The sequence below is a fragment of the Pleurodeles waltl genome, chromosome 5 (genome assembly GCF_031143425.1).
Source record: "Pleurodeles waltl isolate 20211129_DDA chromosome 5, aPleWal1.hap1.20221129, whole genome shotgun sequence".
NCBI classification, from domain to species: Eukaryota; Metazoa; Chordata; class Amphibia; order Caudata; family Salamandridae; genus Pleurodeles; species Pleurodeles waltl.
Genome location: NC_090444.1, coordinates 87,999,845 through 88,025,350, shown reverse-complemented (window position 1 = coordinate 88,025,350; position 25,506 = coordinate 87,999,845). Strand labels below are relative to the sequence as shown.

Here is a 25,506-nt window from a genome sequence, read left to right as displayed (position 1 = left end):
TTCTACCTGGCTTAGTTGGAAGAACATTTGCTGTACATATTATTTAAAAATATATTCACACTCTCAAGAAAGGACACCATACCAAATATAGACAATACTCCATTTGCACAGCTTGTACTCTACCTACCTGCTGTCATAAATCTGCTTTTGAAGGCAGTAGGTGTTCGACATTTACAGTTATTTCTTTTGCCTGAGAGCATTCTCAGGGGGCATATAAGTTTTGCATTTTACATTCTACCGCTTAATCTCTTCCTAATAGAAGCACTGTGTTCACATGTGTCCTTATTTCTGAAGTCCTGGCCAGCAGATGGCCTTTATGAGTTCACAAGAAGGCAGTACAATGATTTCACCAGTTGGAAAAGCATAGGCCATTAGATACTAACAATCTGTATTGTGCTATGATCTCAGATGCAGACATGAGCTTTGACACTTAAAAAAAAAAAAAAACATTTTCTCTTCAGTGTGCAGTGTAGACAATTCTGGTATATCCGATAAATGATTGCTGTCGGTACACTCCCAGGTTAACAAGGAACCAAGCAGAGATGGGTCACAGTGGCATAATATTAGACATCCACAGAGGATGAACAGCCAAGTAAAAGTTTAGCAGTGCTCATTTGCTCTAGGAGGGCGAGCAGGTGGGTCTTGGGGATTGTCAATGTTGCACTTGGCCCTTTCTGCAGGGTCATCCGTAAACCTTTTGCCTTTACCCCTCTTGTTCTCTGAATTCGTTTTTGATAGCATTAGGACTCTGTTTATTTACCACTACTTACTAGTGCTAAAGTGCTTGTGCTTTCTCCCTAAGACATGGTGTAGTTGGCTTACACCTAATTGGCATACTTAATTTACTTATAGTGCTGCAGCATATGTTACAACATGTTCCCAGGGCATGCGAATGAAATGCTATTAATTTACCTGTGGCATTCATTGTGCCTCCCACTTAAGTTTGTCCATTAAAGCATGTATTTAAGGCCTGCATTTGCAGCCTAAAGTGCAGTTGTAAACTGTTAGTTTGATCTTGCAAAATAAACCTTTAGCCATGTCTAAATCTTTCTTTAATACACATCACCCCTGAGAAGTCCTAACCAACCCACATTGCAGGGTGCATTGTATTTAAAAAATAGAATGTGCTTTTAAGTTTTACATGTCCTGGTAGTCAAAAATTCCTGAATTTGTTTTTCACTAATGCAAGGCCCATCTCTCCCATCTCCCATTGGATAACGTTGGATTACCTTATTACATTTAATAGGTTCTAACCTTTGATTGGTAATAAATAGAAATGGCATGTTTGGACTCAAATGTATTGTAATTGTAAACCCTCTTAAGTGGCAAGGTTGGATTTTAAGCCATAATTCTGAAAATGCCACTTTCAGAAAGTTGTCCTAACCATTTAGTGCCTACAGTCTGTGTCTGGGGTCACATGACTGGACCTAGCTGGCTTTTGTGTATTCCTCCCAGATTGTGAGACAAAGGGGGACTAGGTGTAGTCATGATGGGCCAACACTTAGCCCCTGCCCTAGGTAGTACAATGGACATGGGGCTGTTCCTTGTCTAACTTAAATTTTAAAAGGCTGCCTCCAAAACACACACACACTCACACTCACACACACACACACCACACTCCCCCCCCCCTTTCCAGAAGCAGATGTGGGGGTAGCCAGAATGCGTCCCCCATTTCAATATCTGGCACTAGGGATACATATTTAACCTCCTGAACCACATCTTCAGTGCACTTCTGGACCTGTGGAAAGGACTGCCCTGCTGCCAGAGCAAGGAGTCTTCAAACTGCCCACCCCCCCCCCCCCACACACCTCCCAGGGAAGCCTTAAGTGATCGGGCAGGCAACAGGCTCTGGCCCAAAGGTATATTATGCAGATAACAGTGCATTGTTTTAAGCAGAAAATAATGTATTGCATTTTTTTAAAATGATAATGGAACATAACTGCAATGCTTAAATAAGTGTAGACTTATTTCAACATTGCAACTTCGTAGTATTGTGAAAAAAATCTCATTGGAGAGCCCTTGCTCCCTGATGGTCACACTGAACTTGTCACTTTTCCATGGTCTAGTACAACCAGATGACCGTGAATGGAGCTTTTTGCTTTTACACAGTAGATTTACTTTAAAGGCTTGAAAATGCATATATCTGGTTCTACTGATTGGATTTTTGCCGCTCTGCTATTATTTTATTTAATAAATTGTACTATTTTTCTACAGGGGTGTGGGATTTTTCTTGTGTTGTGTTTTCACTTTATTACTGCTTGTGTGCTGCATAAATACTTTACACATTGCCTTTAAGTTCATCCTTACTGCCTTTGTGTTAAGCACAGGTTGATTTAGTGAATTCTGTGGTTCACTCTGACAAGGATTGTGGTTGTTGCTTGGGTGGGGTTTTCGTTGGAGGGGGGTCCAAGTTTTTTGCTCATAGGTGGCATAAGCTATTTTTCAGAAGTAGGTATCGTAGAAGATGGGCTTGTTGTTGAGGGCAAGACAAGGCAAAGCTTTAAAACAAAAAAAAATCCACATTGCTTTGAGTCAGTGAGTTGATATGATGATTGTTTTTATTCAGTTTTGTACTGAAAATGGCCATATAATTCCCTTTCCCTTACTGCCTTCAGCAGTGTGTGCCAGAATATTCAGACTGCTCAGTGGTGTTCCGTCCAATCAATTTCTCACTCCGTTTTACTTCTACTCCTGAGATGCCTACTATGCATTGACTACCATTAATGGTTCGTTGTGGATGTAGACGTCAGCTATGCTCCGGTGCTGCTTGATGGGGCTAGAACTTGTCAGACTGAGTTTGAATGTGGCCCTCTTCTTACCAGGGATCCAGTAGATGATGAGCTTTTTAAACTTTACACTGGCTAGTGACAGGTTCAAGACCTGCAGGCTGGAAAAAATATATTTCACGGCGAGAGAATGTTTGAAATAGTGCAGGTAAAAACTAGTGCATGCGTGTTCATTGGAGAGACTGGAACATGTACCTTGTCCCGATCATACACCCGACGTTGATAAACTTACTTACCTTTCAATCAATCAAGGATTCATAGAGCACACTATTCACCCGTTAGGGTCTCAAGGCGCTGGGGGGGCGGGGGGGTGGGCGGGCTACTGGTCGTAAAGCCATGTCTTGAGGCGTTTCCTGAATGTCCTTTGACTTTGGAAGTTCATTTATATACAGTGCTTTGGAGCCGCAGGCTTCTGACAGTTAACACGAAGTGCAATTATATTAATGTATCCCGTATAAGCTGTAAGTGGAATCTCGTCATTCCTAAAAACCGAAACCACCTTTGGCACTTCTTGTTATCCTAGTGTCTCAGCAAAAACAAAACGCATCCTCACTCATCTCCGAGGTTTAAAACCAAAAAGTTCTAGATCCTGGTTCATGTCCTCTATATATTTTCTAACATTGCTGTGATGCACAAGAGCAGTTTCCTAGCAACACCTGCAGGAATAGTGTAGCGTTAAAAGGGTGAAGGTTTTAGGGGTAATGTCTTGGGGCAGGTTTATATTATGTTATCGGTATGTACCTAGTACGTTCCACTTGTATATGACCTTGTGGGGTTCTCGAGTCTGGTGCTCTCAACTCATGGTTCTAGAGTTTTGCATTGCCTGTAGTTCTTGTGGAGGTCTCTCAATGTATGGGAGAGGTTGTGTAAAGGTGGGTCTGGTCAGCCATGGCATTAATGAAATTCCTGTTGCTTTAGAGAAATAGACATTCCAAATTTGGAGTCTGACCTCCTCGTTTGTGTAACGATGAGCTGACCCTTGGATGTTGGACTTTTATCATTCTTCACAAGGTTAAACAGTTGGCCATTGCCTGGCCAGTTGTGATGCATTTTTTGCCTTAGGGTGGTTCCATTTCCAGAGAGGAGGCTTTGGTTATGTGTTTAATGATTGTGTGTTCCAGCTGGTTTAACACCATTGTCCAGCGTAGACCGGGGAGGGCTGGACCCATGCCAGTTCTAAAGATAATCACGGACTATGTAGATTAGCTCTAGTTACATCACAACCTGGCACGCATCCAGCGACGGTGGCCTGTTTTGGGCTCTACTAGATTAACCTGTTCATGCTGGCTCTGTGGTGGATGATTGTTTCAGGAGAGTGGGCTGTGCTGGCAGTCTGGCATCACTTTGGTGTTGTGCACACGATGTTGCCGATCCAATCTTTAATGTTTCCTGGTATTGTGGGTGTTAACTTGAGGATGTGCTCTTGTGTGCCATAAGGTTTGTACGTTTTACTCTGCTTCGCTTTACAAGTTAGTTGGATTTGGTGGTGAGTTGTGCACGAGGTGGGTAATAGCCCCAAAAAGTATATATATAATGAATATGGCATTACTTGGAAAGGAGGGAGCCAGCAGTTAGAGGCAGAAGTCTTTTTTTCCCAGACAACCCTTGGCACCTGGCCATAGTCATGATCTTGTACATTTATCACGTGAATAAAACCCTCCCTGCTCTTGTGCTCTGTATTGAAAACTCCTCTGACTACCTTGAAACGTGAGCAGTTCTGGTTAATCCCAGCCAGCAGTGACACCCCTCAAGCACATATTTTGCAACTCCTTAAAGAGGAACAGAACCGTGCAGGACATCATTGACTCGAATAGGTGTTTTTCGGAATGTCCTTGGTAGCTTTGAAGTTCTTACTAACCTCATGCTAGAGTAAGCCTTGCTTAATATTTATGCACCTGGCCCTTGGTGCCTAAAGCTGTACTTGGCAAGGCTGCCAGTCACAGCATGTGTTGTGTGCATTAACGAGGTTTCCATGGCACAGTTCCAACTATTATGTACCCAATCCGTATCCTCCCTTTTACATATGTTGTGCAATGCTGAGCCTAAGGCTCTGTGCCAACTCTGAGCTAATCCTGCATGACATTGCCCTTCTGAGAGGAGTTCCAGGTAGCGGCATGAAGAGGACTTCGCAGAGACCCGTCCAAGGAGAATGAGGTTGATGGAGGACGTTGGTTGGCCAAATACATCTTGTGTCCGACTCTTGACGCAGTCTGTGGATGAGTAGAGTTCATTTACCACCTCTGCTCCAGCCTCTGAGCTTTGCATTTGTAGTGCATAAAACAACCACATAGTGACATGGACGCCTAATTTAATGTTAACACTCAGAAGGTTGAAGGGCAGAGGTGTTGGGTGAGGAGTTCCCACTCCAGGAACCATCAGACTGGCTGACGGTTTTTGCCTTTCTTTTGATTCTTATGAAGCAGAATATTTTGGTTCCGTCAGTATTGGTTTAACCGGGTAACTCCATCCAGCGAGCCTGAAGTTTGTGGTTGTGTAAGCTGGGAGTGAAGAAGTTCCTTGAGCAGTCAGCTCCTCTGCGCTGAACACTGGCCAGATAAACTGTCGCACTGAGGTTCATTGCTAACACATGGGACACAGGCTGGACTTAGGTTTTTCCAGCTTTCTGAAATTCAGCTGTCGTTTCTTGTGACTAAAGTATACTTTTGTGCTCAACTTTTCATATAACAGTTTACTCGTATCATCCGGGCTCTCTCTTATCCTTCTAGCACAACCGATCCAGCCTTCTCTTCTAGGAAATGTTAGGCAGCATCTCACAGCTTCTGTGTGGCACCTACCACAGGACAGCAGTTTGAACACAGTATTTCTGATGGGTTGTAACCTATAAGTTTACTGCTTTTCCTTGGAAGGAAGTAGTGTTGTACATAGACCTCTCTCGGTGCTGTCAGTACAACTTGTCCGCCTAATGCAGAGTTGAGTGGATCTCCGAACATTAGTAGCAGCAGCACATGTCTTCAGTGGGAGTGGAGTTACAAAGAGCTATCCAATCACTGGACCACATCACGCAGGTCCTTCTCTGTTCTGGACTGTTGTAGAGGGAGCTCAGTCTTTCATTCTGCAGGTGAGGGCTCCAGTTAGTGGAATTTTGCTGAAATCTATCCCTGGCCTGAGCCATGTGGAACCTGGTACAGCTGAGCTTATGTTCTGACCATGCTCGTGCTTATCTTTACTGAAATAATTCAGACTTCTGCTGTCTAATGCCCTGACTTTGGAGACTGTTGTAGAGATGAATGCAAACGTTCGCTGTAAAGTCGCTCATATTCAAGCTACCTGCACCTGCCCCAGCTGAAGAACAGCCTGGGAAGAAGTGGGCTATCCCAGCTATTGTGAATGTCTGCCCAGCAGCCAAGAAATGATCTATCAGGCGAAAGCCTTGCTGATTGGTTGTGGGCAGCCACACTCCAGAATAGCCCTATCCATGCTTGGCCATCCTGTAGCAAACAGTCCGTAAAGGGAAGAGTGGGCCAGCAGTTCTTGGTTTCTGGCCCGCTGTATGACATCACCCTTTTTTTTTCCCTGTGTGGCTGTTGGAGCAAATCCTGGAAGTGGCAAATTTGCCGTGTGAGATCGCTTCTGCTTCCTGCGGCACAAAACAATCCTACCACCATTAGGGTCTGGCCACAGCGTGATAGCGCTGCAGCTTTTTTGTGCATGTATGTATGCAGTATTTCTGTAGTGCAAACCTAGCCAAAAGGCAGAGGAGCGCTGTACGTGGTCAAAGATGAGCATGAAGCTCAGTGAGAGAGAAGAAGCTGAGGTGAGGACCGTGTCATTTAAAGAGGCGAGCCTTCAACTCTTTCCTAAATTGGAGCAGCGCTGCTGTCCTGATGGGAACGGGGAAGTTGTTCCAGACACTGGGTGCATAGATGGAAAAGACCTACTGCCTTGTGTTTTTTCTTTTTTTTGTTACACTTCTCAGTGTGCAGTCTGACGGCATCCCGGCTGGAAGTATCCCAAAATGCACCAGAAATTCATCTGCAATGTAAGCGGGGGCTGCTACTCATGATGGCTTTGTAAATGATGCAGATGCTTTTGAAGATGGTATGGGCTGTTGTGGGGGGCAGCAATAGAGTTCCATTAGGATGGGGGTGCACTACCCAACTTCTGCTTGAGCGAGTGGTAAACCAATGGCTAGGTATTCTGTCCCCCGGGGATTGATGGTAGAGGTGTCTATAGGAGTGATCAAGGGTTACAAATATGACCTCCTTCACCCTCCTCGTGACTGCTCTGTTCTTTCTATTTCTTTAATTTTTGTTTTCAGAATGAAAGCCAAGTTACATCCCTTTCCTGTGATGTCATCAGGGCGACAAAATTTGATGTAACCGGTTTCCTACTCTCACGTCGATGAGGTAGTGGATGCAGTCCTAAATGGGCTACATGTAGTATTTTTGATATTTAGGGCCGAATTAGCATATTATCTTGCAGCTTGATTTGCTTGTTGGCTTTGGGGTTAAGACCCTCTTAAGCTCAATAGGTGAAGGGTCATTGGGTTAAAGTTCATGATGAAAGCCTGTAGTGGTACTATGGTCAGTTAGCTGTGGGACGGTCATTGGATGGAGTTTAAAGAATACTTTCTGCTTGTGTTTTGGAAATTAAAACTATTCCTGAAGGGCATCTGGGGTGTCTAACAATGGCCCACCCGGGCATCCTTTACATAATTGTGGGTCATTCTGAAAATGTGGCATGGATCTGGCACTTCTGATCTGTGTTGAGCACCCCAGGCACAGGCAGTAACATTGTTTGTGGAAAGGCCTCTGTCATGTTCCCTGTGGGGAGATTAGCCAAGCCGAGATCTGTTCTTCGGTTCCTATTTCCCTTCTCTCGCCACGAATTTCAGGATTTAATTCCGCTCTGTTCCGTCTCTTCCAATAGATGTGTGCGCAGGTGGTAGTCACTGAATCTTCATCCTTCGTTCCACATTTACTCTGGTTTCTTTTTAGGAGGGTGAACCCAAGGTGAGCAGCTCATTCTTGCGGGATAATGTTACTTACCCAGTGTGGATTGTTTCCAACAGGTCATTGCGGTCTGTGAAAACAAAACTACCTTCCACCCGCCTTCCTCGGTGTTGGTTGGCCTGTCATTTTTTAATTCGGGTAAACGAGCCTGAAGCTGGAGTGCTGGTTCAGCGCAGCGAGGCGCGCCTGCATGTTAGCACATGGCGTGCACACTGCAGCATGAGTAGGAGGTGGCTTGATGGACAGAGCTACTCATGTGCAGACCTGTGATAAAGTCTGTGATTGCATTACTTGTTGTGTTGCGCGTGCCATCCACATGGGCTCACAGCCCAACACTGTGCTCGAAGTATAGAGGGAGGCGCCGACTGGGAGGGACCCGGGTAGGAGCTACAGGCACGGACGGAGACTGGGGGATGGTGGCGGCCGTAAAACTGGTCGGTTGTTGAAGTGATACCACGCTATGGTGTGAAATAGTAGGTGCCTCACTGTGAATGGGAATACATGTGATTGTTGAAGCTGGGCCTCTACGTCGGGGTTACTAGATCTGAACAGTTCACTTGGTGCTTCTAGCCACAGTCTGCAGGCCGGGCCCGGACCTTGGCAGATGCCCCTGGGGACTTGGGACGTGGGTCTCCTGGTCACCCTCGGGCTTGGAGTGCACGCAGGATGGATGTGGACGTATCTGCACTGCCTCTGGCTGTGCCCCTTACAGATACCTTATGTGCTGTCGGCAAAGTGCCCGGGCTCCGAGGCGCTTTACCTTTCCCAGATTGTTGGACCGTTTCTGGGCGCAGTTTAGTAAAGACACTCTCCAGTCATTGGTACCAGGCCGGAAGGAGCCTTACTGAAACAGTTCGTCCCTTGTACCCTGGGTGGTGAGGTGCCAGGGCTCCGAGGCGCTTCACCTTTCCCTCACTATTGGACGAGCCTGGCGCAGTTGGGTAAAGACACTTTTCAATCATTGATACACGGGCCGAAAGAGCCTCACTCAAACACAGCATGCCTTGTACCCTGGGTGGTGGAGTGCCAGGGCTAAGAGGAGCTTGACCTTTCCCACATTGTTGGACCAGTTCTAGGTGGAGTTCAGTAAAGACACTTATCAGGCATTGATACACGGTACAAAAGAGCCTTACAGTAATGGAGCATGCACCTTGTATCCTGGGCGGTGCAGTGCCAGGGCTAGGAGGAGCTTTACCATTTCCTCACCATTGGACGAGTTCTGGGCGCAGTTCAGTAAAGTCACTCTCCAATCATTGATACCAGGCCAGAAGGAGCCTTACTGAAACACAGCATGCCTTGTATCCTGGGCGGTGAGGTGCCAGGGCTAGGAGGCGCTTTACCATTCCCTCACCATTGGACGAGTTCTGGGCGCAGTTCAGTAAGGGCACTCTCCAATCATTGATACAAGGGCAGAAGCAGCCTTGTATCAATGAATCCTCGTGTCCCTGGAGCTTGTCTTGGGTGGTTAGTGTTATTCGTGGAAAGCACATGACCTTTAATCCATGAGAGCTGCTCAAGACTTAGGAATCATTAACTTGAAGGAGGATGGCGACTTGTGTTTCTCTTGCCAGCAGGATGGCGCGGTTAAGGAGGGTATAAAATAAGCAATAATTTCGTCAGCCAAAGCCTAGCTGTCCTTTGAAACCACCTTCTACCCATAGAAGATGACGCCAGGACACTGAAGTCAAATACATGTGCTTAGTTGTGTTTCACAATCGCTAGGCTGGAAGATAAAAAAAAATAAAAAAATGTTTTTTTGTTAATGAGAGTGTTAGACGTTTTCTTAAACTTAGCAGAGAATGCGAAAATGTTACCTTAAAATGTGCACATGGCATTCATGATATCTTCAACAACTGTTTCTGCATTTTCGTTATTTAGAGCTGACTAATGGTTTAATGGAGGGTGACCGTTACAAAAAAGACTTTTTCCTTGCTCAGTGCCGTCCTGCTTTATAACGGTAAAGAAAAACGTAAACTTGGGGAGCACTAATTCTGCATTCATCCTCCCGCGCAGAATTACGAGAAATTGTTTTTTGCTCGTTTGTTTTGGGCGTTGGCTGTTTTGCCTTGGCATGAAAATGAAGGTGCGTGGTCCAGCAGGTAGGGTGTTGCATGGGCCACCGGCGGTCCAGCATGTGTGGGTGGAGCATGTGCCACAGATGGCCCAGCAGGTATGAGTAGTGCATGAGCCACAGATGGCCCAGCAGGTACGGATGGTGCCTGGGCTAGTCATGTACAGCAGCTGTGGGTGGTGCTGGTGCCACAGGTGGCCCAACAGGTATGGATTGTGCGTGGGCCATAGATGCCCAGCAGGTATGGGTGGGTCATGGTCTGGAGACGAACCAGCATGAATGGGTGGTTCTGGGCCATAAACTGCCTAGGAGGTATGGATAGTGCACGAGTTTCAGACGGCCCGGCACGTGTGGGTGGTGCGTGGGCTAGACACCCAGCAGGTATGCATGGTGAGTGGGCCAGACATGCCCAGCAGGTATGGATGGTGTGTGGGCCAATGATGGGTCAGCAGGTATGGGTGGTGCATTGTTCAGAGACAGCCCAGCAGGTATGGGTGGTGCATGGACCAGAAATGGCCAAGCAGGTATGGGTGGTGCATGGGTCAGAGAAGGCCAAGCAAGTATGGATGGTGCCTGGGCCACACATGCCCAGCAGGTAGGGATGGCCCGTGGGCCAAAGACGGCCCAGCAGATATGGGTGGTGCATGGTCCAAAGATGGCCCAGGAGGTGTGGATGGTGCATGGGCCAGAGACAGCCAAGCCGGTATGGGTGGTGAATGGGCATCAAGACAGCCCAGCAGATGAGGGTGATGCATTGGCCACAGATAGCCCAGCAGGTATGGGTGGTGCATGATCCAGAGATGGCCCAGGAGGTGTGGGTGTTGTGTGGGCCCAGAGAGCGCAAGGAGCAGGTGTGGTTGGTGCATGGACCAAAGACACTCCCAGCAGGAATGTATGGTGTGTGGGCCAGACATACCCAGGAGGTATGCATGGTGAGTGGGTCAGACACATCCAGCAGGTATGGGTAGTGTGTGACCCAGAGATGCCCAGCAGGTATGATTGGTGCATGGTCCAGAGATGGCCCAGGAGGTGTGGGTGGTGCATGGGCCAGAGATGTCCGAGCAGGTATTGGTGGTACTTGGGCCACAGATAGCCCATCAGGTATGGGTGGTGCATGGTTCACAGACGACCAAGCATGTATGTATGGCGCGTGGGCTAAAGACAGCTCAGTAGCCATGGGTGGTGCATGGTCCATAGACTCTTAGCAGGTGTGGGCCAGAGACACTCAGCAGGTATGGGTGGTATGTGGGCCAGAGACTCCATGCAGTTATGGGTGGTGCATGGGCCACAGATGGCCCAGTAGGTGTGGGTGGTGTGTGATTCAGAGATGCCCAACAGTTATGGTGGGTGCATGGCCCAGGAGGTGATGGTGGTGCATGGGTCAGAGATGTCCGCGCAGGTTTTGGAGGTACCTCGGCCACAGATAGCCCAGCAGGTATGTGGGTGGTGCTTGGGCAACAAGCAGTCCAGCAAGTAGACTGGTGCATGGGCCACAGATGGGCCAGCAGGTGTAGGTGGTGCATGGGCCGTAGACAGCCCAGCAGGTGTAGCTGGTGCGTGAGCCACAGATGACCACCAGGTGTGGATAGTGCATGGGGTACAAACAGCCCAGCAGGTATGGATGGTGCATGAGCAACAAACAGCCCAGTAGGTATGGATGGTGCATGAGCAACAAACAGCCCAGTAGGCATGGGTGGTGCATGGGCCACAAACTGCCCAGCAAGTGTGGATGGTGCATGGGCCACAGACGACCAAGCAAGTATGTATGGCGCGTGGGCTGAAGACCGCTTAGTAGCCATGGGTGGTGCATGGTCCATAGACTCTCAGCAGGTGTGGGCCAGAGACACTCAGCAGTTATGGGTGGTATGTGGGCCAGAGACTCTGTGCAGTTATGGGTGGTGCCTGTGCCACAGATGGCCCAGGAGGAATTGTTGGTGCATGGGCTAAAGACATCCCGGCAGGAATGGATGGCGCGTGGGCTAGACGTGCCGAACAGGTATGGATGGTGCGTGGGCATAAAACGGACCAGCAGGTGTGGGTCAGAAATGGCCCAGCAGGGTTGGGTGTTGCAGAGATACCCCCCAGGTATGGGTGGTGCAGGCCCAAGACAACCCTGCATGTGTAGTTGGTGCATGGGTCAAAGACAACCTAGTAGGTATGGGTGATAAAAGAATGTCATCTTTGTATTTGCACTGGTTTGGGGGCTGATACAGTTTGCTGCCGAATAGTATGCCCAAGTGGAGCACCTTCTGAGTCAGAGATGGCCATGCTGGGTTGAGCCATCTGAAGGAAATGGTTGCAGAGTCCTCCACCCCCTCATACCCTCCCCCGCCATGAGCAGGGAAAACTTTTTCTGCCCAATAAGTTAGCCGCAGATCTGGAGAGTTGGCTTGCTCATGAAAGATAAACCCAGCTTAATCTATAATAATTTGAGAAGAACTTTTGGTTTTCGAACCTTCCATTATAGTGCATCTGTTGGTGAGGAGCGGGAAAGCTTTACCATAAAAGATGCGCTTTCTTTAGGGACGAGTTGTCCTTTTCTAATGGGGTTATTGATACTTTAGTAACCTAGATAGCATGCCCGGTCCATAAACGAGGACATATTATCTGAGCCTCTCCTTGTGCAGAGCAACACATGTTATTTTCTTGGGTTCTTGTTAGTTTGATTAGCTCAGCTACATCAGCTTGTTCTGGCCTTCAGTATGAGAGAATCCAGTGGAATGTCCCAGCCTTGCTGTCCACTTTAATTAGTAAAGTCCGTGCAAGCATGAGAATTATGTGGATTTATGTGAGCAAGCAGCATGCTCTGCCTTTGGGGCTGTCAGCAAAGCGACGTATTGAAGGGGGAGGGTTGTCTTCTGGCCACCCTTACGGCCTGTTTGGTGGTGGTAGATTTGCACTCAAAGGTTAGGTGATTTAATGTAGAGAAACCTAGCTCGTGTGCCCACATGTCTTGGTGCTCTTTGGTTAGCTTGGTGACTGCTGGATGTGGGGTTCCCTACAGTGGAAGCCTTTTGAGGTGGTCAAATGTCTTATTCTGCAACACCCATGTTGGAGACAGCAGTGGCAGCTAGCTCAAGCAGTCCGTGCTAACTGCAGGAGGCAGACGCGGGGTTGAATCTGTCTGGCCCATTAAGTGCTCTTAGGCAGCTCCAAGCCCATTCACAGCTACATCACTTACAAAGAACAGGTCTTTAAGCACAGATTAGTAATGTGCTGACCGATAAAAAAATAAGAAAAAAGCTAAAAACAGAAGGTCTTAGAACTTTTTGGGGACTTGCTCTGACCACAGTTTTTCAGTTTTGTTACAGTAAAGTGCTGTGATGAAAATAAGAGGAGGTTGTGAAAAATTGTTGAGCCATGGGCCAGAGGATCCCATAAAATGCTGACTCTTATCACACAGATCCATGCTTGGGTGTTGGCGTTTAGGTTCAGGCAGCTTGGTTCCTTTCCTCTCGAGAGCAGTACAGCTTCTGAGCCAGACACAGCAGCAGGGCTTTTCCATGGCAGTGGATGGTCCCAGCCTTGGAGGGTAAGCAGTAACTCTAAAGTCTTGTCTCTGCTCAGATGGCTTCCAGGCTGATACTGTGGATCATCTCCAGCAGTCCAAATGAATGCAAGGTAAGGGGCTACGTGGTCCAGCCTTTCTCCAGTTTGGCCAGTAGGTAGGAAGGCTCAGTCAGTCCCAGCTTGTAACTTGCTTAAAAGTCATGACTATGCCCATTTATTTGGCCTCTTCTTCCCACAAAGAATGGGCAGGGGTAAGCACCAAATGGTCATAGGGACGTTCATGCTAGGAGAGTAGTTCAGATGATTTATTTTCATAAAGTCTTCTAAACAGACAAAAGTGGAAGACCACAGATGGACTCCAGGATGTATTATCATCAAATTTAATGCAAGACATCCAAACCGGACACCCTAATTTGGGGTAACTTGGTGTTTGCCATTCTGGGGCACAGCTGCTCACATGGTCAAGCCATCTCTGATCAGTCCTTTGTTCTTACACAGCTGTGGCCTTGCAAGATGGCTAAGCGGATTCCTAATCTCTACCATTTGGGTGACAGTGTTTACAGGGAAGAAACTATATGATGGTTCTCATGCCCACAAAGGAAACCTGTTGAGCGACCACTGTCTTGTACAGGGGTGCGTATGTCCTCGTAGAGGTCACTAGCCCACAGTGCGCGAACACACGCATGTGTCATACAACTGCAGCCCCACTACACATTTTGTGTGTCACAAAGCGCACCCCATGTATGCAGGGGCAAGTGAAGGTGCAAAGTTATACGAATTGGACAGGTTTTACAGGAAATGGTGTTGCCACTTTCCCAGGGGTTGGGGAATGTGCCTTTCCACCATACAATCATATTCTGCTTTCTAGGCAGTATCCACCCCGAATATGCATGGAGTTACACTTAGAATGTACCTGTGTCTAGCTAAACCTTGTTTACTGTTATGGATTTATTTCTCTTTAGTGTGGAGCTCAGAATTGTTTCAAGTCTTGAACAGTTTTTACTGATATGTAGGCATTCAAAAAAGTGGCACACTGTTGTAACCCAAAAAGTTTCGTAGTAAGTCAGACATTTATGCATACTGTATAAAACGGAGAACAGTGCGCTTGGATGAATTTAACAAACTGCAGCTAACTCTGAGAAGGATATGTTTCTGTTAACATAATTTTACAAAAAAAGGAAACAAACCCTAGCTATCTGGGAAAGAAGACATGTTTGTTAGTCAGGTAGCATGACCGTGAGTAGGTTTTTCAGGGAATGCAATGATCCGTTACTACCCATATCACACAAAGGTATAATAAGTAGGATGCCATTTGACTTGTACGTATGTGAACTGTAGGGCAATTTGCAGAACAATCTCAACAGAGATGGGAGCGCTATCAAATCACGGTGGGCCACCTGGGTAGTTAAGTTATATCACCATAAACTAGGACATCATTCAGTTCATCAAGATGGTAAGTTCTTCATTCATCATTCAGTCCATAGATAAACGGGGGCCCGGGTGTAGAGTCAACACAAAAGGACTTCATCTGGGCTGTGAAACAAATAAATACAAAGACAATGTTAAAAACACACAAAAACAAAGTGCAATTCCCACGGCTCCCCAACCCACCTCACACTTTCTTTTAGGACAAAAACTTAGAAACCATCTTGACTTCAAAACCCACAACATGTACATTATTTACAGACTTACTCTTATTTGTAGCGTCGCATTGCCAAACCATGCCCCAAATATCTCAGTTGTCATATTTTATCCCAAAACATCAACACACAATTCAATGATAGTGTTTCTTATAATGATACTCTAACAGTGCCCAGTGTAATATGTACCAACTAGAATCACAAAAGTAAACAATACTTACAAAGAGAACAATATAGTGCTAATTCTGTTATAGCCCTCAAACTACCTTCTACGCACATGTGAAGGAACCTGTCACCACCACCATGCAGTTAATGGCCGCCAATAAGCCATCCTAGAAGGAGGAGAGAATACATGACTTCCCCATTCCCATGGTCCAAGTCCCATGAGATTCCTCATTTATCCAAGTCCAACTTAAGTTATCAAATGTAGAAAATCTCTTGTAGCTCACTTAGTATCATACTTTTTATGTCCCCCCCCCACCCCCCCCCCCCCAACGTGGTAGTCACTCCGAACCAATCCTTGTAAAACCTATTGCATTCTCTTCGTTATTTACTCATTGACCTCCAGTCATGTCTCTACCACATCTACCACTCAAAACCCCAAAAAGCAAACAACCAAATCCAGGAAAAAATACCACAGAATCCCCATATACAATCAGCCCTCCATACTCCGTACTGTCAAAACACTCCATCTTCACAAATTAACATCCTTCTTCCATAGCCAGAATAAAACACCCTAATCAGTGCCCTTTAATTTATTCCAAACACCATCCAAACACACAAGCAGGAAAACCAATTACCCAAAGTTACTTACCATTGTTACTGGTTCCCCCTCAACTGGTCGCCCACCTATCACCACACACCATACTGCTCCCATTCCTCATTCTCCATAACTAACACTCTCCGAGGGGGGGGTTCGAGCGAGCAGCCACTCATATCTCTCCATATTTGACTTCCTTCAGTCGTATCCATCCTCCCAAGTCAATTTACTGCTCAGCCCAGTTATGGCTTAACCTCCCATTTATCTATCTCCTGCCTTCTCCCCATTGGTCTGTTCCATATCCAACGCTTTGCGTCCATTCAGCTTCATCATGGACCTGTAGTATCAATGACTCAGTTCTCACACCATTCCTCATTTGTCAACCAAACGTACAATCAAACCACTGCTACGCGCAGACCCACCAATCAAGTCCTTCCCCCTACCATTATCCTAGCATTTAGTTACCCTGCCAATGCCATGTGTCAGTACAGCTTCATCATAACCTTGCTGTATGAAAGACTTTGCTCCCATGCAGTCACTCATTGGTCAACCAAGCGACCAATCAGACCTGTCCTACACGCAGACCCACCAATCAAGTCCTTCCCGTACCAATGTAGTAGCATTTGTGTGAGGACGAATAATGTAAACACACACCTGCCCACCGTGTGAATATCTTGGATGCGGTCAAGGCAAGCCTTTCTACTGCTCCGCTTTTTATTCTTTACTGTAGGGCAATTTGCATTTCACCTTGTGTCTGAATAAAGTCCATGAGTAGGGCTTTACAAACTGGAATGGGGGTGAAATACACCATTTTTGTAGTTCCGCAGCAGAGGCTTTGCCAGTGTTTGTTAGACATGGAATCACACATCCTTTAATATTAATTTTCCATTCAAAAATAAGTTGGACATCTCGGAACGGTACATTTTTAGTATTATTATTTTTTTAGTTTTTTTAATGTAAGATGTTCACCTATGCATCCTGATGGATGACCATCTTGGAATACTTTATATTGGACATTATAGGAAAAAATATTCCATGCTGGCCAATCGTGCATGCTGATAGCATCCATCTTGAAATGTTTTTTTTTGTTTGGTTTTGAAGGACAACAAGATCGCCACCCGTGTTTGCGCGTACTAACACACCATAGGCCATCTGTTTTTTCATTGTTTTTTTTACCATTGCAATATGGCTAATGGCTATTTAAAACCTTACATTAATAATTATGTATGTCCTAAATTAAATGCACATTCAAATAAGTGACATGGTAACGGTGTGCAGCTGCTGGGTCCCCTGACAACAAAATTGTTCAAAAAAGAAGGTAAGGTTGTGATGGCTGTAGGTGGAATGGTGGAGGAGAAGTTACTGCGGAGAGAGGCAGCTGAAGCAGATATGGGACAGAAAAGGCAAGAAAAGTAGGATGTGGAAGGGGGAGAGACAGTATATCACCGGGTGAGAGTTTATTCAATAGACAACATTCAGCGGACCTGTTTACATAAAGAGCGCAGTTAACTGCAGACTTAAGGACTTCAAGATCATCTGTCGTCAACATAATAATTGAGGACCCAGATATGTTTTCATAAAGAGTGTTGTTAAAGACAGAACTCTGCTCTCAGAGGAAAGTGATGCACTACCATGAAAATCTAAATGAAAAATAAGAGCTCAGATCTGCAGTGGATGGGAACAACAAACCCAGTCCAAAAAGATGCAAAGCAGCTGTGGTGTGAGGGGCACAGTCGGAAGAATAGGGAGGACAGCTATTGACTAAGAGCCAAGAACTGAGATGGACAAGAAAGCCAGCCAATCATGAGCAAAGGGCTGACTGCAAACCCACTCTAGGTATATTGTACATTAAATGTGTAATGCAGCTAAAGCGGCCTGTAAGCAAGGTCATAAAATGAGAGCAGCTGTAGAATCTGCCACATCACTAAGTCGCTGTCCAGTTGCATGTAGCATGTCATAATAAAGAGTGGTGGGCTCCCTTACCGAGTAACAATGTGCTAGTAAGCATGAATACCACTCCATCCTTGAGTTGAGGTTGCTAGATATCAAACACCTTGTGGACTGTGTACAGTACTAAATCTGAGCCAGTGGTAGCACGCGGGCCCCACCGGCACTTATTTTTCACGATCCGCACTTATTTTTTTTAAATCCGAATTTGACCCTAAGCAAGACAGAGAGAAATGCACAAAATGGGTAAACTAGAAGGAAGAGAAAGACCGAAAAACAGTGACAAAGTGAGAAACTAAGGAAGAAAAAAAGGACCTGCAAGACTGAGATAAGTGGGCAAGAACTGGATGGTGGTGGATGAAAGAGGCATGAGGTGGAATTGAGACTAGACTATCCTTGGTATTGTACAGCCCTCACATTTGGCAGCGCCAGCAGCAGGCTTCTGAGAAATCTTTGAGACCGGCACTTGTTATTTTATAAATGAATCTCTGACTGACTAAAGAAACTCATTGTTGTGTCCGAATTTGGTCACAGTTTTGACGCCATGCTTTCACGGTTTTGTACCCAGAGTTATGAGTGAAAGCTTCTTCGGTGAATTGGTCGGGGGGAAGGCACAATGTATCTGTAAGCTGATATTTTTCCAAAAACAAATTGTGTAATAAATGAAAAGTAGCTTTTTATAAATGACCAAAACATACCAGAGGTGTACAAACTATTACGGAGCATCAGTTGAGACTATAGTTTCATAAAATGAGAGTACAGTAAAGTGAAATGAATTTTTGATCTAAGATTGCCACATATTGTTTCCGTATAGTACGTCTTTGGTGAGATTGTTGGTCTTCTTCGTACAGGGTTATCAATGTTTTGTCCATTACTAGGAAAGTCATGTATCAAAAAGCCAGTACAAGCGGTTAACACAAAGGTTCTAAACATGTGATCTTTGAGCACCTTAAGCAAAATGCATTTGTTCTCTGAATTCTTCTGATCATACCACAGTTTTTTTCTGTATTTACCAAACCTACCCTGTGGACAGGTACCCTCCATGTCGCTATTATTGACGTGTTGGTGTCTTGTTGGACTCCTTGCTTGTGTCTATGTTCGTGCAGGAAGGCTGTGAGGACCTCAATCGTACTTATCTTGATGAGCCGTCAGCTGTCACTCCTTGAGATCTGCTCTGCTTTTCATGCTCATCTATAGTTGGTCCCTCTGAAGAGGCAGGGGTGTGCTTTAAAATATTCATCCAAAGTATGGTCTTCTTTAGCTATCGCTTTAAGTACTTTCAACCTTCTCTTCACACTGCAGGTGATCTACATGGGTGTGGTCCTCTATGCTCCGGCTCTGGCTCTTAATGCAGGTAAGTTCTTTGCTTTTCCGTTGGTGCTTTTCAGTCTCTCTTGTCACCGTGAGGGCTTCTTCCCTGTGACATTTCAACATTTCCCATGTCTGATTGGCTGTTAACCCTGTCCGGTGATTGTGTGGAATGATTTTCGGGGCTTGCATCATGCAGAAATCCGAATGGTTTTCTATTGAGTGCCTAATTGTGACTTCACCAGACAGCATAAAGGAGCGGGTGGCTCCAGTGTTGGCACTGGGCAAGACCCCCGTGTCCTATCCCATCGCCAGCCCTCCTTCATTGCTTACTTGGCACGGTTGAGTAGAAGAGTAGGTTCTTGCAAGTCCTGCGAGCCAGCCAAATGTGTACATCTTTCTTTCAATATTAAGTGGTTAAAGAACTGGTTTTACTACGTTGCCCCATGGGAAATATTCACCCTGGCTGCCTCCCCTCTTCCCACACAGGGATGTCGGCAGGCTTTGGAAGGGAGCTGGCACCCAAGTACATGTTACCTCCTCTGGTGTTTCCAATATACTTAGCCCTGTATTTGGGGCCTGTGTGCCGGTATACACGCCATCTTACATTTCTTTCAGCCGAGGCAGGTGTTCCAGTGTCTTCATATGAAGGAAATTCAAAACCCATGATTATGACTGAAGAGGCCTGAGCGCAGCAGGTGTAACACTGCAGTCTGTACACATGGTATGAAAGTCGCAGAACAGAATGCAAGGGCGGTGTGAACTCCATAACAATAGCAAAGTCCAGCAGGGATTAAAAAGTATTCGATAATCAACTTTGCTAGACATGAAACATTAGCATTTCTCTATTGTAAAACACTAAACGGAGGCATTTGTTCATCTGTTGGCGCTCACGCATGGAGGTTTCACATTGGTCACTAGTGGACCGCGAGCATTTCTGATATAAGTGCTGGCTATGTAGGTCGGTTGAAGGTTTTGTTTTTTTGGAAAGTGCTTTTAGCTGTAATTTTTATGCAAATATATGAACCGGAGATATTAGAAGAAGACAGATATAAAGGTCCAAACACTCTGTATCAAAACCAACTTTTCTTCCATAAATTAGGGCTGCAGGTGTTATGCATGTATCCCCTGGAACTTGTAGTGGCCAAGAAAGATACCTGGGTTCATCAGTTTTTGCAAGTGCCGGATTAGATTCCCCCAGAAAGCATCCTCCTTGTGGCTGTGTTCCTGTGCAAAGGCCCTAACCAGATTGATGGAACAAGGCCAACTCTCAGACTTCCACTGGCGATTCCTGCCTCATTTTCAGTACTGACGTCATTGCTTACCAGGCAGTCATCTTCTAACTGCATCCCATTTATGCTTCTCAGGTCACCGCTCTTTGTCGTGCCATAGCATTTGATTCTTGGCGCTATATTTTCATCGCAGATCATGCTCCAGGTTTTGTGCGCTTATATAAGTTTGTTCCTCTGTTCACAGTGACCGGATTCGACCTCTGGGGAGCCGTGGCGACCATGGGCCTGGTGTGCACTCTCTACACAACCCTGGTGAGTGACTCGCACCACAGCTCTAGGTTTGTTTTGGGGGAAGGGTCGTCTGTGTGAAGCCTGACCTGTTAAACTTCCTCCGCCTGGTGCAGGCTAGTACTTGCCCTGCTTCAGTTGGTGAATGGCTTCTTTAGCAGCCTTCATCCCATGAGAATGGTGGGATTGAAGTTGATTTTTAATGAGTGGACCTGCACGGATGTTGTTGCTTGAAGGTAGAAGTCCTCACAGGTCTGTGTTTGACTAATTCATGGATTCTGATTTCCACCGCACTGTACACCCTGTCCTGATTAGTGCCAGTAACTGCCAGAGACACTTCCTTATTTCCTGACGTCCATATTGAATTGCAGTGCCGAATTGGTTCAGAAAATATGCCCGAGCACCTAAATAAATGTGCGCCCCAGGCCCTCAGGTGAATTGAAAAGCTAAGTAAATGGCTCATCTTTGCAAACTGAGGCAGTTTTGAGCTTGTATAGGCACGCCATACAAGTATTTTGCATGAATTTGAGCTTCTGCCGGCAATGTTTTTGTCACAATCAGGTAAGTGAATACACAGTAAAGACCATCCCAGCAGGCAGTGACACACGGCCCACAAACAGACCAAAAAACGCTCTTGGAGCACTGTCTGATAGACAAATAGGCCAGCCCGACCCTGTCGAATTGTATGTGATAACTTATTGGGTCCTTTGCCGGATCACGGATCCTCCAGCGGTCCTGTTTTCCTTTCACATCTGTGTTACCTGTTCTCATTCTGAAATCTCAGTGCCCGTGGGTGCATCCTCAGCAGATGTCTGGGAAGGGGTTTTCTCCATCCCAGACCAGTCTTTAGTGGATTCGGTCCACTCCACCGTGCTTGCGGGTGTGAGACGTACTCAGATTTTTGTAGTATTGGTTTTCTCTACCCTGGGTTTGCATGTGCGTGACTGAGCCTGCAGCGGTAGCAGAGAAGCCAGGAAACTGCTCTATTACAAATTAAGAGATTAGCATGGAGAGAGAGAGCCATGGGGTGACATCAGCCCTACAGCCTTGGAAACCCTCTCCACACCTTCTAGTGTGGAGGATACATTATTTAAAATATGCAGAATATTGTTTATTTAATTAAACCTGGCCTCCTCCCGCTAGGTGGTATCTGTATAATGTACATGACCATTCATAGAGAGCATTGAAAGGGCCATTATGTTTGTCATGCTATAGCATCAGTGTGTTGATAATGGATCTGTTGGGTGTTCTTAATGTGCGAGGCAATATCAGTAGTGCTCTTGTTCTAAGTGAGATAATCCGTAGTCTGCGCTGCTCTAGCTGGGTATTGCAAGCTATGGTTGAATAGTAATTTATATTGGAGCAGCACTATTGGGATTGCCAGTGTCCGTTGCCCCGTTGGAGTCTGCACAATACTTCCCAAAAATATACTCCTGTGACATCTAGGAGTATGTGGGGGATACTAAGTTAGTTAAGGTACCATAGACACTTGTGATGTTCAACGAAAAGGAAAAAAAAGATTAAAGACCAGGAGGACTGGGCACAGGGCATGGCCAGAGTGACATTGCCATGTCAAAGTGTATGCTGTGAAGTACTTTGCATATATGTTAAATGTTGTGTTATATGCTGTGTTATATTTTATGTTATGTTGGCACCAATGTTATTCACGTGGTAGTATCCTATCACTGAAAGCCTCACATACTGACCAGTCCAGCTTATTGCCAGAAAACCACTGCTTAAAGAAAGGCACTTTTTGAGAAAAAGCATCTATTTTCTGGCAAGAGCGGGTTGCCAAACAGCCAGGTAATTAGTAGAGTGGCCGCGACTTCTTGGTCAAGCGTTGCCACATGGAAGCACCAGGGTGAGAGAGGATGACCTCCGAGTCCTCCTGGGGGTGCCAAAACTGACACGACTAGGGCGATAGAGTATGCCACCTATGTATAATGGCCTGTCAATATGGCACTCAAATTTAAAAATGATTTTGCTTCTGATTCTGGAACAGGTGAAGTGGTTTCAGAGTAGGACTCACAGCTAGTCTCGGGGGGAAGTCGACAAACTAGTCTGGCTCCCGCATTTTGGTTTGTTTGAAGACTTAAGTGGGCATCATTGATGTCCACCTACAAAGCATTACCATAGTCCAGAATGTTGGTGATTAAAGACTCCGTAGTGCAACGTAAGGGGATCCAATCAAAAATGTTCCTAAGCATCCGTAGCAGGAGCATCAGACAGCAGAGATCCTTGCTTTTCATGCTGAGCAAATTGTCTATCTGAATGCCCAGGTTTCTTGCTTCCTTTTTTAGAAGAAGGACATTCCTGGGTTCAGATGGCCACCATTCACCTGTCCATATGCCCCTAGCTCTGCCAAACCTGACAATCTTCATCCAAAGAACAACAAACCACATCCATTCACAGAGTCTGCTTCTGATGGATTGTGCATTTTTGCAGTGAATATCAGCTGTGTGTTGTCTGCTCATGAAAGTACCTCATATCCGGGCTCTGAGACAAAAGTGTTATACACACACACACACACACACACACACACACCCACCCACCCCCGTTGAGCCCCAGAAGGTGTACAGGTGGCCTTCATTGGATGTAAAAGGCAGGAGATGAATTGTCTGAGATCTGTGAGACAGAAAGAAATGGAACCAGGCCAGAGCTTCGGAAAAGGTCGCATGGGAGATTTACCAGAGGCTGCTGAGAGCGATCGAATAGAATAAGTGTCCCGGGTGTTCACTTATCGAAACTCATCCTGACCACATGCGTGGCTGCCAAGAGAATGATTTGGTACTGTGCTCTGCCCTGAATCCAGACTGAGAAGAGTTGAGTATATCATTTTTTCTAGATCCATAGATAACTGCTGGTTCGTGATTTTTCAAATTCTTTGGCTGGGAAGGGAAGGAGAGAGATAGGGAGCTAATTCAATTGGTTACTTGGCTCAGCAGAGGCCTTCTTGAGCAAGGGAAGCACATTGGCATGTTTCCGGGCTTCCGATACACAGGCTCTGGTGAGAGAGTTGGAAAAGCTCTGGCAGACGTGAGCAGAAGACTGAGTAAGAAGTTATAAGGAATGAACCCCGGACTTCAGAGGAGCCTGAGTGTATGGACTTCATTGTATATTCAGTGCCTTGGACTGTAGTTCCTTGAAGCCTAAACAGCTGTGAGCTCCAGAGTGCGTCCGCTCTCGTAAATAGACTGGGGAATGAATCGCAGGTTGAATGTTTAAATTATCATAGTTCTTCTTCTGACAGAAGACAGACGGTCTCACAGAGCTTAAGGGGGTGGGATATAAGATTTGCAAGCCGAGGGCCGAGAGAACTCATTTACAACTGGATGCTGGGGTCAGAGTGTGGCAGCTGGTCACAGTCTGTGGCCCGTACATATTGGGATGTTCACAGATTGTGCTCAGGGTACTTGGGGCTGACAAACTGGACAGAGCCACGGGCCTACAGTGATTAACACCAGCCTTGGCTTACAGGTGGGACTTGTGCCAGAAGAGTTCCTTTTTGTGATTTAGTGTAAAGCTGGTCATCCCTTTGAGATACTTGCAGTTATAAAAAATAATAATAATAATACAGGCCGTGCAAGGAAGGGTTGATATTTTATATATCCATGGGCCGGTACTCTCCGGTACTGAGTACCGGCACTTTTTTATTTTGAGAGGGAGAGTACCGGCACTTCTCAGAAACAAGCAGGTACTCTGATAGAAAGTACATGCACTTCTATTTTTACAGTTAAAGCGCTGCTGGTCACGAAGTTGCAGTTTTAATTTTGTATTAAACCTGGTTAGTCGGCGGGACAAGGTTTGGTCCCTGCTACTGCCTGACTGGCCTTGGGAATGGAAACATTAAACGCTATGACATTTGTGATCTTCAGCCCCATCCTGGTGACCCACAGATGGAGAATCACTGACCGATTTTCACCATAACGGTGATCCTCAGCGCTGTGTGCTGAATGGTCCTCACGCGTTAAAGAAAAAATTAAGCACAAAAAGACAAATTAATCATAAGAAACGTATGTCGAGGGAGATTATGGTGCAAAGCTCTGATATTTCCCGGATTTGCTTCTCTGCACCACCAGAGCCATGACACACCCGCGCTGCTTGGTGCCCAGGCCGCCCGGCTAGCCCAGGAGTCTGCCGGCTGGGTAAAGGCTGCTCCAGCAGACTCCTCAGGGCAGAGGTACTGGGCTACGAGCCATCACCAGAGCCAGGCCCAGCGTCTGGTGATCAGTGGCCACGCCCAGCATGCACCGCGCCACTGCTTCAGCGACGGAAATGTGTGACCCCTGACGAGGCACCGACGCCTCCCGAAACCCAAGAAATTCACTGAAACTACCCTGTGGATAAAAGTATTTGTGGCTAAGAAAGTGTATCATAAAAGCATAAAAATGACCATAGCATCTAAAGTTCACGTAAGGGGATTAACTGATAGGACCAGCACTAAAAATCACTGATGTTTTGTAAAACAATTATTGATTTTTAATTTGTGATTTCGGTGCCAACTCTGGCATTCACTTAACCACGTTTGTCAAAAAACGCAGATCGGCGGAGTTTGTGGAAGGAGCGGCCCGGGGAGGGGTGAAGCAGATGTGTTGTCAGAAGCAGGGAGACCTTGTTTGCAGGAGGTCAGGGCCCCGTATCTGCCGTCAGTATCCGCGCCTTTGTCTCAGTTACCTGATGGCAGCGGCCCTTATCACCCGTCCTTAGCACTTATCTGCGTGCACGTGTTGATATCAAGTGTTATCGTGGCTCAAGCACACACCGTCCTGGTGACCAAGTGATGTCCATTGTGCTGCAGCGGGAGGGAGATGCGCCCGCCCGGCGGCTGTCCGTCGTTATCTGTCTCTCAGCCGTCTGTCCGTCTCTGCAGAGTGACATCCAGTCGTGGGCTCTCACTAAGGAGCGGCTTGGCGCCCTTCAGGGAGGGGCACTCCACTTCTCGGAACTCTTGAGCTGTGTCCGAGTTCATATGACGCCATGTCCTGTTACTC

At 46.3% G+C, this 25,506-nt stretch overlaps 1 protein-coding gene across 4 annotated transcripts in view; it reads left to right on the top strand.

Annotated features, from left to right (window-relative positions):
• Nucleotides 1-25,506, top strand: part of SLC5A6 (solute carrier family 5 member 6) — a 177,662-nt gene that overhangs the window by 79,838 nt on the left and 72,318 nt on the right. For all 4 annotated transcript variants that reach the window (XM_069233662.1, XM_069233664.1, XM_069233663.1 and 1 more), the window contains exons 4-5: nt 18,990-19,041; nt 20,472-20,539. In XM_069233662.1, coding sequence (XP_069089763.1) covers nt 18,990-19,041; nt 20,472-20,539 — 120 coding nt within the window. The remainder of the gene's footprint in view (nt 1-18,989; nt 19,042-20,471; nt 20,540-25,506) is intronic.